Raw genomic sequence first — 17,093 nt, 5'->3', positions numbered from 1 at the left:
GCATAAAGGAACAACAGGATACCAGCCCCTGTACAGGACCTGGCCTAGTCGAGCACGCTCTTACACAGAGGAGTCAGTACCCCTATGATACCCAACACATGCCAAGACTCAGCACTCAATCGGTCTCACTCCTCATTAACTGTATCCAGGGCAGTGCACCAGCCCTACCAATGCTAGAAAAGCCACATCATTCTCAATCAAGGAGATCCCACCGTCAAGGAGAAATATCGTCAAGATACCCATCAACTGGACATTCTGGGAGGAGGCCAATCCTCCCCCCCCCCCCCCCTCACTCCCCCAAAACCCCGACACAATAAGGGAAATCCCCGCAACCCAAGACACCAATTTGGAAACTGCAACTGCACGCTACCCACCCAGATTAGGAGGAGACATCGCCATTAGGGAGGAACACCTGGATTAACCAAGGAATGTCAGACACAGACCAGCACGCCATTACAAAGAGGATACAAGCGGACAAAGCAGTGCTGCCTCATCAGAGACAAAAACACTGCCGCCTCATGGAAGACCCAACTACAATGAGGAGGAGACTCAGGAAGACACCATGAAAGACCACTTGGAGGGGGGCACCAATCTCCCCACCTCGCCTCCCCTCAAATCATAGAAGGGCTCCAACACCACAGATCCACAGCAACAAATTGAACAAAGATTAACTGAACATGTTAATCACATCATCACACATTTCCCCCCACTCCAACAACTCCAGATTTGCCAATCACGAGGAACCCAGTCCTCTTGAGGAACATCTGTCCGGGCTTTTGTAGGAGATAAGCACGGATTCTCAAGACTCAAAATAATAAAATTACAAAATAAAAACTTGATACAAATAGTTCTCACTGGGGGGGGGGGGGGTCTCAATCCAAATGGTGACTTACCTAACCTTACCACCCATCACTCTGCCGTATCTCAACTCATCGTTTCTATAAACAAGGTCAGAGGTGTCTAAAATGTACTCCCTCTTTGTAAATGCAAGGATTACAGCACATTAAAAAGGGCAAGACTATGCACAAACCACATGTCACATTACCAACTCAGTATGGTTTGTGCCATAACAGGGTAATAGGTGACCCTCGCCTCTGTGGTCATATATTATACACCTTTGTTAGGAAAAATGACAATAACATGGAATCAATAGCATAATCGCAAGGGAATATAGTTTGGGATTATTGATGAACTGCAGGATAATAACACCATTCATGTTATTTGGAAAGGCTGGATCGTCGAGCAACGTTCAGGATCCCTCCCAAGTTCTGTCACCTCCGCCAAGCTGTCGTCCTGACGCCCAGGCAGCAAGGAATTTAGGCCTCAGCAGGAGGGGGTGACTCAACACCCCCAGCTGCCTCCAACCCCTCACAATGAGCATCAAGGACAAGACAACATAAGACCAGTGGTCGGGAGCCCCGACTGACCCCAGGCCTCGAAGACCAGATACAATGTGCTCCGTCAAACATAAAACTCCCAGCCTTCAAATCACGATTGCAAAAGCATGGAAGCCAATTCCCAAAAATTGGTTGGGGATTCGTCTTCCACTCTTCGAAAGAGACCGGGTGCGCAAATGCTCCCTGAACAGCTCCTACTCCCGAGTGAGTCAGGATAGATGACGTACCATGCAGCAGGATTTCCAGGGACCAAAGGCAGACCCCCAGCAGGGAATTTGATTTATCAAATACCAGGATTCTCTTCTCCCCTTCCATCATTCTCCCAGGGATATTTTTCAGCTCATCAAACTGAGTACCAAAAATCGGCAACATTGAGCTTGGATCATCATCTGGAACATCATTCTCAATGGCGGCCATCATCTCGATACAGACAGCACCGCCGAGGTGTAGGCCTGTTCACCGGGACAATCACCATTACAACCTGGGCCCTACCCCAGCACCTCCGGCCATCTCAATCAATGCAGAGGTTTTTGATTTACTTGGCCCCTCATAACTAAAATCTAGCCAGGAACTTCCAGGGACAAAGTGCAAGACATATATCCCAAAAACAAGTAATTATGGGATGTGCATTAGCAAAAAATAAAGGATTAAAAGAAAAGTAGAATCAGAGCCTGCAGAAACGCCACCACTATTGTGCTCTTATCATGTGACTCCCACCCTCGTCCAGGGAGTGTTTGATGGGGACAGTGTAGAGGGAGCTTTATTCTGTATCTAATCCCGTGCTGTGCCTGTTCTGGGAGTGTTTGACGGGGACAGTAAGAGGGAGCTTTACTCTATATTTAACCCCGTGCTGTACCTGTCCTGGGAGTGTTTGATGGGGACAGTGTAGAGGGAGCTTTACTCTGTATCTAATCCCGTGCTGTACCTGTCCTGGGAGCGTTTGATGGGGACAGTGTAGAGGGAGCTTTACTCTGTATCTAATCCCGTGCTGTACCTGTCCTGGGAGCGTTTGATGGGGACAGTGTAGAGGGAGCTTTACTCTGTACCTAACCCCGTGCTGTACCTGTCCTGGGAGTGTTTGATGGAACCTTGGTTGATTTGAACAACATTCATATCAATGAGCTTAAAAATACTCTACAATGTTTCGATATGTAAGTGACTGGCGGAATGATTAATAACAAGCGGTGACTTGAGCGTGGCGCTGGCTGGGAGCCTGGGCCCTAAATGCAGGCCTAAGCTTCACTCTGAACTGCTGAGTTGGAACCTGGATTTGAGCTCTCCTCTTCAGTGCTCAGAGAATACTTTATTCAACTGTAGTCAGGATACAATTCATCTTTACTGGCAACATATTTTAGGGAAGACTGGACCCGATTGCAGGCTGAGCTGTTAAGATTGGAGCAATAGAGAGAAAGAGGTGTTTTTCCTCCCATAAATTAGGTGATCGTGGGTTGTGGCATCTTTTCAGGTGCCTGCTGACACTCAGGACATTGCCAACTTATAGTCAGGAGCGAAAGTCTTGGTAATTGTCCAGGAACTAGGAACAGTTTCCTCCGTCTCTCAGGCCTAGGATGCTGTTCGCTGGCTCTCAAATGTAGGAGAAGTTTGGGAGTTCTGTCTAACAAAAACTGCCACATCAGTGAGGGCCACTGGGTAATCTTGCAGGAGAGTTCCGCCATCAAAAACCTGCGCTGTGTTCACATCTTTCCACTGATAGCTGATTCCTGGCAAGTAGATATCTCTGTGGACTCTGCCTGGCTCTGTCACTGGCGCCACCAGTACCTGAATGGAGGGAAACAGATAGATTACACAGAGTGGGCACTGGACCAAGCAGGAATTGCTTCGCTTACCCACAGACCAGACAGGATCACCATCTCAGAACAGTGAATGCCCACAAGGAACGTTTCAGTCAATATAGGGATAGGAAGTGCCGCTGGACTCGGGTTCAATCCCACAATGGCAGATGGTGAAATTTGAAATCAATACAAATTTGGAATTAAACATCCAATAATGACCATGAAATTAGTGTCACTTGTGGTAAAAAAAACACACCTGATTCACTAATGCCCTTTAGCGAAGGAAATCTGACGTTCTTACCTGGTCTGGCCTACTTGGGACTCTAGACTCACAGCAATGTGGTTGACTCTTAAATATCCTCTGAAATGGCATTCAAGGGCAATTAGGGATGGGCAATAAATGCTGGCCTAGCCAGCAACACCCACATCCCATGAATGAATGAAAAAAAAACATGTCCACCAAAACTGGAGGCAACTCCTCAGTAAATAAAGAGACTCTCTGTGAGAATAGCAAGTTTCTATCCCAATACTGTGCTGAGGGAACCAATGTCACACTGGGGCATTATAATTGTCCGCAATGTTCCAGGGCGGAGCCTGGGGTGACAACTGACCCCAGCTGGAAAATGGTCACATTCGGAGATCAGGTGAATAAAAGCCCAAAATAGTGGTGACCTGCTGCAAAATTCCCACAAGGAATGCTGCTCCATCATTTGTGGGCCTTGTGGTGAAAATAGTTTTCAATTCAATTTTAGCCTAGAGTTCCAACCCTGGCTGGATAGTAAGACATGGGCTCTGTTCCTGTTTCTGTGTATATGCTGGCCCCACCTCAGCTCCATCACACCAACCCTTTCTTTTAACACATCCTCTGTCTCAATATTGTCAAACAGTTTTCTCAACATTTGCTGCTGGGATGAGCTGCAATTTTTTCAAATTAAACATTGATATGACGGAAGCCATTGACCCCCACTACAAACGCTAGCCACTGACTCCAGCTATTGCATCTGACGCTGCCAACCACATATCTTCTCTATTGCTAAGACCACCTCTGAAACATTGCTAGATTCTCACCATCGTCACATCTCATCTTCTGCTGAAACCCTCAATCATACCATTGTCATCTCTGGACTTGACAAATCCAAACTGGCCTCACAACTTCTACCTTGAATAAACTAGATCTCATCCAAATGCCTGCTGCCTCTATCCTAACTCATACCAAGTCTCATTCATTCCCTTATCGTCTCCTGTACTCGCTGACCTACCCTGGATCCTGGTCTGGCAATGGCTGGGTTTAAAAATTCTTATCCTTGTTCTCAAGGTCTCATGCCTCCCTCTTGCTGTAATCTTTACCAGCTCCACAACCCTCTGAGATATCGCCACTCCTTCAATTCTGCCCTCTTCAGCATCCTATCCTTTTTGTTGCACCACTGGTAGCTGTGCCTTTATCTGTCAAAGCTCTGGAATTCCCTCCCTTAATCTCTGTGCTCTCCCTTAAGACATTCCTTAAAACCCACCTCTTTGACCAAGTTTTTAGTAAATCTTCCAATATTTCCATTCCATGGCTCATAGTCAAGTTTTGTCTCAGTAACGTCCTGTGAACACCTCCAGAGTAACTCATTCATTATATTTTCTTTCTTTAAGTCAGTTGAAAATAAAGTGGAACTGACTGTATTCAGGGCAGCAGGCCCACTATCACCAAAAGTAATTTATACCCACAGACCCAAAAGATTTTCTAACCCTATGTTTCTGTTGAGATAGCTGGACAGTAAAGACCAATGAGCAACACAGTTCTCAGGAGCATGTACCAGTGACACTAACCTTACAACCAACAACATACCTCATCGCCAATCAGAAATGCATCATCAATGGTCAATGTTCTTGGGTCATCAGGGCTGACCCACCACATAGGCCGAAACACGGGGTCCCCAAGCACTGCCAGCATTGCAGTCTGTTTAACAATGAGTGGCGCGACAAAGGTCTTGTGTCTGTATATGTATGACCGGGTCAAATTCACAATCTGAAATAGAGAGCTCCGTATTAATGAACAGAGAATCAAAGAGTTTGGGGTAGTTTATATAGAGAATAGCAGATACCTGGGAGTGAGTTACAGATTGGAATCTAATCGATGGTTTCTGGCTGGTTGATATATTGAATAACAGATACCCGGGAGTGAGTTACAGACTGGAATCTAATCGAGGGGTTTGGGAGGTTTATATATAGAATAACAGATTCCCGGGAGTGAGTTACAGACTGGAATCTAATCGAGGGGTTTGGGAGGTTTATATATAGAATAACAGATACCCGGGAGTGAGTTACAGACTGGAATCTAATCGATGGTTTCTGGCTGGTTGATATATTGAATAACAGATACCCGGGAGTGAGTTACAGACTGGAATCTAATCGAGGGGTTTGGGAGGTTTATATATAGAATAACAGATTCCCGGGAGTGAGTTACAGACTGGAATCTAATCGAGGGGTTTGGGAGGTTTATATATAGAATAACAGATACCCGGGAGTGAGTTACAAACTGGAATCTAATCAAGGGGTTTGGGATGGTTTACATATAGAATAACAGATACCCAGGAGTGAGTTACCCACTGGATTCTAATCGAGGGGTTTGGGATGGTTTATATATGGAATAACAGGTACCCGGGAGCGAGTTACAGACTGGAATTTAATCGAGGGGTTTGAGTGGGTTTATATATAGAATAACAGATACACGGGAGTGAGTTATAGACTGGAATCTAATCGAGGGGTTTGGTTGGTTTATATATAGAACCAGGCCAGGCCAGGCCAGGCCAGAACCAGGCCACTGTCGTACTGAACAGAACGGACTACTGCAAAGAAGTATACCGACAACTGAACAACCAAGAACACTACAGACAGTTACCCGCAGATCCGACCAAGGAACACATCCGCCAACTTAACAGACTGATCAAGACCTTGGATCCAGATCTTCAGAGCACCCTACGTGCTCTCATCCCACGTACTCCCCACATTGGAGATCTCTACTGCCTCCCGAAAATACATAAGGCCAACACACCAGGCCGCCCTATCGTTTCAGGCAATGGGACCCTGTGTGAGAACCTCTACATCGAGGGCATCTTGAAACCCATCGTACGAGGTACACCCAGCTTCTGTCGCGACACGACGGACTTCCTACAGAAACTCAGCACCCATGGACCAGTTGAACCAGGAACATTCCTCGTCACAATGGACGTCTCGGCACTCTACACCAGCATCCCCCATGACGACGGCATTGCTGCAACAGCCTCAGTACTCAACACCGACAACTGCCAATCTCCAGACGCAATTCTGCAACTCATCCGCTTCATTCTGGATCACAACGTCTTCACCTTCGACAACAAGTTCTTCATCCAGACGCACGGAACAGCCATGGGGACCAAATTCGCACCCCAATACGCCAACATCTTCATGCACAAGTTTGAACAGGACCTACTCATCGCACAGGACCTTCAACCGATGTTATACACCAGATACATCGATGACATTTTTTTCCTTTGGACCCACGGCGAAGAATCACTGAAACGACTACACGATGACATTAATAAGTTCCATCCAACCATCAGACTCACCATGGACTACTCTCCAAAATCAGTTGCATTCTTGGACACACTTGTCTCCATCAAGGACAGTCACCTCAGCACTTCGCTTTACCGCAAACCCACGGATAACCTCATGATGCTCCACTTCTCCAGCTTCCACCCTAAACACATTAAAGAAGCCATCCCCTATGGACAAGCGCTCCGTATACACAGGATCTGCTCAGACGAGGAGGAGCGTAACAGACATCTACAGACGTTGAAAGATGCCCTCGTACGAACGGGATATGGCACTCGACTCATCGATCGACAGTTCCAACGCGCCACAGCGAAAAACCGGACCGACCTCCTCAGAAGACAAACATGGGACACATCCAACAGAATACCCTTCGTCGTCCAGTACTTCCCCGGAGCGGAGAAACTACGTCATCTTCTTCACAGCCTTCAACACGTCATTGATGACGATGAACATCTTGCCAAGGTCATCCCCACACCCCCACTACTTGCCTTCAAACAACCGCGCAACCTCAAACGAACCATTGTTTGCAGCAAACTACCCAGTCTTCAGAACAGTGACCTCGACACCACACAACCCTGTCATGGCAATCTCTGCAAGACGTGCCAGATCATCGACATGGATACCACAATTACACGTGAGAACACCACCCACCAGGTACGCGGTACATACTCGTGCGACTCGGCCAACGTTGTCTACCTCATACGCTGCAGGAAAGGATGTCCCGAAGCATGGTACATTGGCGAGACCATGCAGACGCTGCGACAACGAATGAACGGACATCGCGCAACAATCACCAGGCAGGAATGTTCCCTTCCAGTCGGGGAACACTTCAGCAGTCAAGGGCATTCAGCCTCTGATCTCCGGGTAAGCGTTCTCCAAGGCGGCCTTCAGGACCCGCGACAACGCAGAATCGCCGAGCAGAAACTTATAGCCAAGTTCCGCACACATGAGTGCGGCCTCAACCGGGACCTGGGATTCATGTCGCATTACATTCATCCCCCACCATCTGGCCTGCGAAATCCTACCAACTGTCCTGGCTTGGTACAATTCACACCTCTTTAACCTGGGGTTACCCCATCTCTGGATGTGTAAAGATTTAATCACCTGCCAATGCTCGCATTCCAAGCATTGTTTGGCATCTTTGAATTTGTCTATATATGTGTTTCTGGAACAGACCTCTTCATTCACCTGAGGAAGGAGCAGCGCTCCGAAAGCTAGTGACATCGAAACAAACCTGTTGGACTTTAACCTGGTGTTGTAAGACTTCGTACTATATATAGAACAACAGATACCCGGGGGTGTGTTACAGACTGGAATCTAATCGAGGGTTTCGGGTGGTTTATGTATTGAATAATGGATTCTCGGTGTGCGTTATAGATTGGAATCTAATCGAGGGGTTTGGGTAGTTTGTATGTAGAATAACAGATACCCGAGATTGAGTTACAGACTGGAATCTAATCGAGGGGTTCGGGTGGTTTATATATAGAATCACAGATACCCGGGAGTGAGTTACAGACTGGAATCTAATCGAGGGGTTCGGGTGGTTTATATATCGAATAACAGATACTCGGGAGTGAGTTACGGACTGGAATCTAATCGAGGGGTTCGGTTAGTTTCTATATTGAATAACGGATTCTCGGCGTGAGTTAGACTGGAATCTAATCGAGGGGTTTGGGTAGTTTTTATCTAGAATAACAGATACCCGGGAGTGAGTTACATACTGGAATCTAATCAAGGGGTTTGGGATGGTTTACAGATAGAATAACAGATACCCGGGTGTGAGTTACCCACTGGATTCTAATCGAGGGGTTTGGGATGGTTTATATATGGAATAACAGGTACCCGGGAGCGAGTTACAGACTGGAATTTAATCGAGGGGTTTGAGTGGGTTTATATATAGAATAACAGATACACGGGAATGAGTTATAGACTGGAATCTAATCGAGGGGTTTGGTTGGTTTATATGTAGAACAACAGATACCCGGGGGTGTGTTACAGACTGGAATCTAATCGAGGGGTTCGGGTGGTTTATGTATTGGATAATGGATTCTCGGTGTGCGTTATAGATTGGAATCTAATCGAGGTGTTTGGGTAGTTTGTATGTAGAATAACAGATACCCGAGATTGAGTTACAAACTGGAATCTAATCGAGGGGTTTGGGCAGTTTATATATTAAATAACAGATACCCGGGGGTGAGTTACAGACTGGAATCTAATCGAGGGGTTTGGGTGGTTTATTTATAGAATTACAGATACCCGGGGGTGAGTTACAGACTGGAATCTAATCGAGGGGTTTGGGTGGTTTATTTATAGAATTACAGATACCCGGGGGTGAGTTACAGACTGGAATCTAATCGAGAGGTTTGGGTAGGTTACATATGGATATGGAATAACAGATACCCGGGGGTGAGTTACAGACTGGAATCTAATCGAGGGGTTTGGGGATTTTTTATATATCGAATAACAGATACCCGGGGGTGAGTTACAGACTGGAATCTCATCGAGGGGTTTGGGTAGGTTACATATGGATATGGAATAACAGATACCTGGGAGCGAGTTACAGACTGGAGTCCAATCAAACTGTTTGGGTGGTTTATATATAGAATAACAGATACCCGGGAGTGAGTTACAAACTGGAATCTAATCGAGGGGTTTGGGTAGTTTATATATTAAATAACAGATGACCGGGAGTGAGTTACAGACTGGAATCTAATCGAGGGGTTCGGGTGGTTTATATATAGAATCACAGATACCCGGGAGTGAGTTACAGACTGGAATCTAACCGAGGGGTTCGGGTGGTTTATATATCGAATAACAGTTACCCGGGAGTGAGTTACGGACTGGAATCTAATCGAGGGGTTCGGTTAGTTTCTATATTGAATAACGGATTCTTGGCGTGAGTTACAGACTGGAATGTAGTCGAGGGGTTTGGGTGGTTTATATATAGAAAAACAGATACCCGGGAATGAGTTACAGACTGGAATCTAATCGAGGGGTTTGGGTAGTTTACGTATAGAATAACAGATACCCGGGGTTGAGTTACAGACTGGAATCTCATCGAGGGGTTTGGGTAGGTTATTTATAGAATAACAGATACCCGGTGGTGAGTTACAGACTGGAATCAAATTGAGGGGTTTCAGTGGTTTATATATATAATAACAGATACCCTGGAGTGAGTTACAAACTTGAATCTAATCGAGGGGTTTGGGGGTGGTTTATATATAGAATAACAGATACCCGGGAGTGAGTTACCCACTGGAATCTAATCGAGGGGTTTGGGATGGTTTATATATAGAATAACAGATACCCGGGAGTAAGTTACAAACTGGAATCTAATCAAGGGGTTTGGGATGGTTTACATATAGAATAACAGATACCCGGGAGTGAGTTACAGACTGGAATCTAATCGAGGGGTTTGGGATGGTTTATATATGGAATAACAGATACACGGGAGTGAGTTGTAGACTGGAATCTAATCGAGGGGTTTGGTTGGTTTATATATAGAATAACAGATACCCGGGGGTGAGTTACAGACTGGAATCTATTCGAGGGGTTTCGGTGGTTTATTTACAGAATTACAGATACCCGGGGGTGAGTTACAGACTGGAATCTAATCGAGAGGTTTGGGTAGGTTACATATGGATATGGAATAACAGATACCCGGGGGTGAGTTACAGACTGGAGTCCAATCAAGGGCTTTGGGGTGGTTTATATATAGAATAACAGATACCCGGGAGTGAGTTACAAACTGGAATCTAATCGAGGGGTTTGGGTAGTTTATATATTAAATAACAGATGACCGGGAGTGAGTTACAGACTGGAATCTAATCGAGGGGTTCGGGTGGTTTCTCTATAGAATAACAGATACCCGGCGGAGAGTTACAGACTGGAATCTAATCGAGGGGTTCGGGTGGTTTCTATATTGAATAACAGGTACCCGGTAGTGAGTTACAGACTGGAATCTAATCAAGGGGTTTGGGGGGGTTTGTACATAGAATAACAGATACCCGGGAGTGAGTTACTGATTGCAATCTAATCGAGGGGTTTGGGTGGTTAATATATAGAATAACAGATACCCGGGGGTGAGTTACAGACTGGAATCTAATCGAGGGGTTTGGGTAGGTTTTTTATCGAATAACAGATACCCGGGGGTGAGTTACAGACTGGAATCTAATCAAGGGGTTTGGGGGGGTTTGTACATAGAATAACAGATACCCGGGAGTGAGTTACTGATTGCAATATAATCGAAGGGTTTGGGTGGTTAATATATAGAATAACAGATACCCGGGGGTGAGTTACAGACTGGAATCTAATCGAGGGGTTTGGGTAGGTTTTTTATCGAATAACAGATACCCGGGGGTGAGTTACAGACTGGAATCTAATCAAGGGGTTTGGGGGGGTTTGTACATAGAATAACAGATACCCGGGAGTGAGTTACTGATTGCAATCTAATCGAGGGGTTTGGGTGGTTAATATATAGAATAACAGATACCCGGGGGTGAGTTACAGACTGGAATCTAATCGAGGGGTTTGGGTAGGTTTTTTATCGAATAACAGATACCCGGGGGTGAGTTACAGACTTGAATCTAATCGAGGGGTTTGGGTGTGGTTTATATATAGAATAACAGATACCCGGGAGTGAGTAACTGACTGGAATCGAATCGAGGGGTTTGGGTGGTTAATACATAGAATAACAGATACCCGGGAGTGAGTTACAAACTGGAATCTAATCGAGGGGTTTGGGTGGTTCATATAAAGAATAACAGGTACCCGGGAGTGAGTTACAGACTGGAATCTAAGCAAGGGGTTTGGGGGGGTTTATATATCGAATAACAGATACTCGGGAGTGAGTTGCAGACTGGAGTCTAATCGAGGGGTTTGGGTGGTTAATATAAAGAATAACAGATACCCGGGAGTGAGTTACAGACTGGAGTCTAATCTAGAGGTTTGTGGGGGGGTTATGTATAGAACAACAGATACCCGGGGGGGGGGAGTTACAGACTGGAATCCAATCGAGGGGATCGGGGAGTTTATATAATCTAACTGAGGGGTTCGGGTAGTTTATATATTAAATAACAGATGCCCGGGGGTGATTACAGACTGGAATCTAATCGATGAGTTTGGGGGTTGTTTATATATAGAATAACAGATACTCGGGAGTGAGTTACAGACTGGAATCTAATCGAGGGGTCCGGGTGGTTTATATGTAGAATAACAGTTCCCCGGAGGTGTGTTACAGACTGGAATCTAATTGAGGGGTTTGGGGTGGTTTATATATAGAATAACAGATACCCGGAGGTGAGTTACAGACTGGAATCTAATCGAGGGGTTTGGGGGTTGTTTATATATAGAATAACAGATACCCGAGAGTGAGTTACAGACTGGAATCTAATCGAGGGGTCCGGGTGGTTTATCTATAGAATAACAGTTACCCGGGGGTGTGTTATAGACTGGAATCTAATCGAGGGGTTTGGGGTGGTTTATATATAGAATAACAGATACCCGGAGGTGAGTTACAGACTGGAATCTAATCGAGGGGTTCGGGTGGTTTATATATAGAATAACAGATACCTGGGAGTGAGTTACAGACTGGAATCTAATCGAGGGGTTCGGGTGGTTTATATGTAGAATAACAGATACCCGAGAGTGAGTTACAGACTGGAATCTAATCGAGGGGTTTGGGGGTTGTTTATATATAGAATAACAGATACCCGAGAGTGAGTTACAGACTGGAATCTAATCGAGGGGTTCGGGTGGTTTATATATAGAATAACAGATACCTGGGAGTGAGTTACAAACTGGAATCTAATCGAGGGGTTCGGGTGGTTTATATGTAGAATAACAGATACCCGAGAGTGAGTTACAGACTGGAATCTAATCGAGGGGTTTGGGTGGTTAATATAAAGAATAACAGGTACCCGGGAGTGAGTTACAGACTGGAATCTAAGCAAGGGGTTTGGGTGGGTTTATATATAGAATAACAGATACCCGGAATTGAGTTACAGACTGGAATCTAATCGAGGGGTTTTGGTGGTTAATATATAGAACAACAGATACCGGGAGTGAATTACAGACTGGAGTCTAATCTAGAGGTTTGGGGGGGGGGGTTATATATAGAACAACAGATACCCGGGGGGGGGAGTTACAGACTGGAATCCAATCGAGGGGTTTGGGTGGTTTATACATAGAATAACAGATACCCGGGAGTGAGTTACAAACTGGAATCTAACCGAGGGGTTCGGGTTGTTTGTATATTAAATAACAGATGCCCGGGGGCGATTACAGACTGGAGTCTAATCGAGGGGTCTGGGTAGTTTATATATAGAATATCAGATGCCCGGGGTTGAGTTACAGACTGGAACCTAATCAAGGGGTTTGGGTAGTTTATCTTTACGTATAGAGTAACAGATACCTGGGAGTGAGTTACATACTGGAATCTAATCGAGGGGTTTGGGTCGGTTATATATAGAATAACAGTTACCCGGGGGTGAGTTACAGACTGGAATCTAATCGAGGGGTTTGGGGTGGTTTATATGTAGAATAACAGATACCCGTGAGTGAGTTACAGACTGGGATCTAATCGAGGGGTTCGGGTGGTTAATATAAAGAATAACAGGTATCCGGCAGTGAGTTACAGACTGGAATCTAAGCAAGCGGTTTGGGGGGATTTATATATAGAATAACAGATACCCGGGATTGAGTTACAGACTGGAATCTAATCAAGGGGTTTGGGTGGTTAATATATAGAACAACAGATACCGGGGAATGAATTACAGACTGGAGTCTAATCTAGAGGTTTGGCGGGGGGGGTTATATATAGAACAACAGATACCCGGGGGGGGAGTTACAGACTGGAATCCAATCGAGGGGTTCGGGTGATTTATGTATAGAATAAGAGATACCTGGGAGTGAGTTACAAACTGGAATCTAATCGAGGGGTTTGGGGAGTTTATATATAGAATAACAGATACCCGGGGGTGAGTTACAGACTGGGGGCGAAATTCTCCGTTATCGGCGGAAAGTCCGCCGATCGGCGCAAAAAACGGCGCAAATCCAACTTGCGTCACGTCGGAAAAATGGGTCGATAGTCTCCGGCCCGAAATGGGCTAGCAGCGACGTAACGGGATCCGCGCTTGCGCAGTGGTTCACGCCGTGCAGCGTCATACGCGCTGCACGGCGTGACGGCTCATAAGGCCGCGCTGCTCCCCCCCACCCGACCGCAACACCCGACCGCAACACCCGACTGGATGGCTGGCCGCCGCTCAGCCCCGAGGTTCGAGTCACGCGATGTGGAGGCGCTCCTGGACGCGGTGGAGCAGAGGAGGGACGCCCTGTATCCCAGGCACGGCCGCAGAGTTGCCCCACGCCACAGCCGGCGTCTGTGGAGGGAAGTGGCAGAGGTTGTCACCGCTGTGGCCCTGACACCACAGACAGGCACCCAGTGCCACAAGAAGGTGAACGACCTCGTCAGAGCAGGCAGGGTGAGCCTCCCCATATCCCCCCCTCCCCCATATCCCCCCCTCCCCCATATCCCCTCCTCCCCCATATCCCCCCCTCCCCCATATCCCCAAGTGAATCCAGCCCTAACCTTAACCTCTGCAATGCACGCGCAACCGATGGCGTGCATTCATATACCTGCCTAACAGTGTTGCCTTTTACCCCTGCCACCCACCCCCCCCCACAGGAGAAGCGCGCACACAACAATAGGGAGCATGTGAGGACTGGAGGAGGCCCCGCTGATGAGAGGCCACTGACCGAACACCAGGAAAGGGCCCTGGAACTGGCTGGTGGGCCTGAGGACCGGGAGGTTGCTGATGCAGAGGTCGGGGGCGTAGTAGCAAGTGAGCCACCGACAGCCCGTCCCCATATCCCCCCTCCCCTATATCCCCCTCCCCCGTATCACCTGATCACTGCCTGATGTCTAACCATGCATGCTTCATTGTGTATCGTAGGACCAAACGTCCAGGCACCCATCCTCGCAGATGCAGACCGCCCGCAGGATGCCCCTTGGAGGCCACGGGAGACGGAGAGACCTGGACCCTCCGGCATGCGACGCCTGCAGGATGCCCCTCGGAGACCACGGGAGACGGAGAGACCCGCACCCTCCAGCATGCGACGCCCGCAGGATGCCCCTCGCACACCACGGGAGACGGAGAGACCTGGAGCAACAGGGAGACGACACCCCCGTCACGTGCGGGAGCGACCACCCAGCGATGAGGGGGGCAGCCACAGGCCCCCGTCACATCCGAGCCAGGACACCACTACCCAGGACACCACTACCCAGGGCACCACTACCCAGGACACCACTACCCAGGACACCACTACCCGGGACACCACTACCCGGGACAGCAGTACCCGGGACAGCACTACCCAGGAAGACGAAATACCGGACAGTGACTCAGAGTGGATGGGTGGAGACGAACCCCCACCCCAAAGTGCCATGGACTCAGAGTGGGACGAAGAGCACGACACAACGCCACTGCTGTCACCAACACCCTCCACCATCGCAGAAACACTCACCTCGGTTGGGCACTTTAGTGATGAGGCGACTGGTACACTCACTGGTGTGCACAACACAGCCGTCCCGGTACAGCAGGTGGAGGTAGGAGCAGCAGAGGGGCCGGGCGGTCGGAGGGCAGCCCAGCCCAAGCGAACATCTGCCGCCCAGATGGATCCCGGGTTCCTGGAGTTACCACACCCACACATAGATCCGATGCAACCACCGACCCGGAGACAAGCGAAGAGGGTGACGGGCGGCTGCGGTCGCAGGTGGAGGAGTCCACCCGCGTCCAGGAGCTGGGAGTGGTGCCGGTCATGCGTGCCACCCAGGCCGACACCGCACGGGTGGCGTCCACGGTGGAGGCAATGGGTGCGACGGTGTCAGACATGGGGAACGGTTTGCGAGGCCTGGGGCTTTCCGTGCAGGCGGCGTCTGTTGCCCAGGAAATGGCTGCCCTCTCACAGGAGGCCATGAGCCAGTGCCAGCGCCAGATGGCAGAGGCGCTCAACGCTATAGCCCAGTCTCAGCAGGCCATGGCCCAGTCCCTGCAGGCCATGGCCCAGTCTCAGCAGGCCATGGCCCAGTCTCTGCAGGCCATCGCTGAGGGCATCGGCGCCAGTGGCCATGTGCGAGCCGGCGTCGCACTGTCACAGACAGGGTTTGCCAACCCCCTGGGCTCCATGGCTGCAAACCTGCAGACCCCTGTCGATACCAGCACGGGCCTCCAGGACTGGCAGCGCCAAATGTCGGGGGGGCGTCGGATGGCCAGTCCGTTCACATCCCCCACCCATGTAGAGGCCTGGGGGCCATCGGGCACCCCGAGGGAGGAGGAGGTGGTGTGGTCCGTCCCGGCTCCCTCTGTAGGGGAGATCCCGGTACACCGCGACACCTCGGACTCCCCCCCCCTTCCGTCCCAGGTGCATAGGGTGGGCAACGGGCAGGACAGGCTGGCAGCTCGCCATCCCAGTCGCCCGGGCCGCAGCCTGGCCCATCTAGGCCAGGACGCCCCAGGAAACGGCCGCCAAAGGGATCCCGTGTCAGAGGGCAGGAATCACAGAAGTCCACCTCCAGTTCTGCAGTACCGTCTGGGGAACCACTTAGACGTAGTCAGAGGGCCCGTAAGGCCAAACAATTAGACACTGAGTAAGTTGGCACGGTTGCAGGGCACAGATGAGTTTTAGGGGCTAGGGCACGTGCATGAACTCCTTTGGTTATTAAAGTCAATGTTACACCTACAGAAGCTGCCTTTGTGCTCTGTCCAAAGTGTGCGGGGGTATCATGTACGTTGAGCGCAAGTGTGTGTGTGAGGGGTGGTCTTACTTCAGCCCCAGGTGAGTCTGCCCCCTTCCCCCTGGGCCGCCATCAACATCCCCCGGGCAGAGGACGGGACCGTGCGCTGCAGTGTCACAGCCGCATGCAGGGATGGTCCGGGTGGATGGTGGTACTGTGGCCATGGGTCAGACATAGTCCAACGATGTAGAGCCAGGAGCTCACCGCAGGGCGGGTTGTCATCATCCTCCATGGCCTGCGATAGACACGCGTCCACCCGCAACTGTGTGAGCCCGGCCCGTTGTGCCGCAGGTGGATCGGCAATGGGGGGGGGGGGGTGTGCATGCGGGTGGGGTGGGTGGGGTTTGGGAGGGGGGTGAGGGTGCTGGGTGGGTGGATGGGTGGGGGGTGTGGGTGGTCGGCTGTTGCCATGGTGTGCGGTCTGGCCATACTACCCGATTCCCACGCCCATCTAGTCAGTGAAGCGGGCGTCTATCAGTCTGTCCCGTGCCCGCTGGGCCAGCCGGTAACGGTGGACAGCCACCCGCCTGTGTC

At 49.1% G+C, this 17,093-nt stretch overlaps 1 protein-coding gene across 1 annotated transcript in view; it reads right to left on the bottom strand.

Annotated features, from left to right (window-relative positions):
- Positions 1 to 302: 302 nt before the first annotated feature.
- LOC140430942 (SITS-binding protein) overlaps positions 303 to 17,093 on the bottom strand; it is a 256,680-nt gene continuing 239,889 nt past the window's right edge. Inside the window, exons 9-10 of the mRNA XM_072518773.1 lie at positions 5,025 to 5,204; positions 303 to 3,176 (exon numbers count right to left, since the gene is read on the bottom strand). Coding sequence (XP_072374874.1) covers positions 2,961 to 3,176; positions 5,025 to 5,204 — 396 coding nt within the window. The 3' untranslated portion in view covers positions 303 to 2,960. The remainder of the gene's footprint in view (positions 3,177 to 5,024; positions 5,205 to 17,093) is intronic.

Source organism: Scyliorhinus torazame, chromosome 10, assembly GCF_047496885.1.
Source record: "Scyliorhinus torazame isolate Kashiwa2021f chromosome 10, sScyTor2.1, whole genome shotgun sequence".
In the NCBI taxonomy this organism is placed as follows: Eukaryota; Metazoa; Chordata; class Chondrichthyes; order Carcharhiniformes; family Scyliorhinidae; genus Scyliorhinus; species Scyliorhinus torazame.
This window is presented reverse-complemented; position numbering and strand designations above follow the sequence as displayed.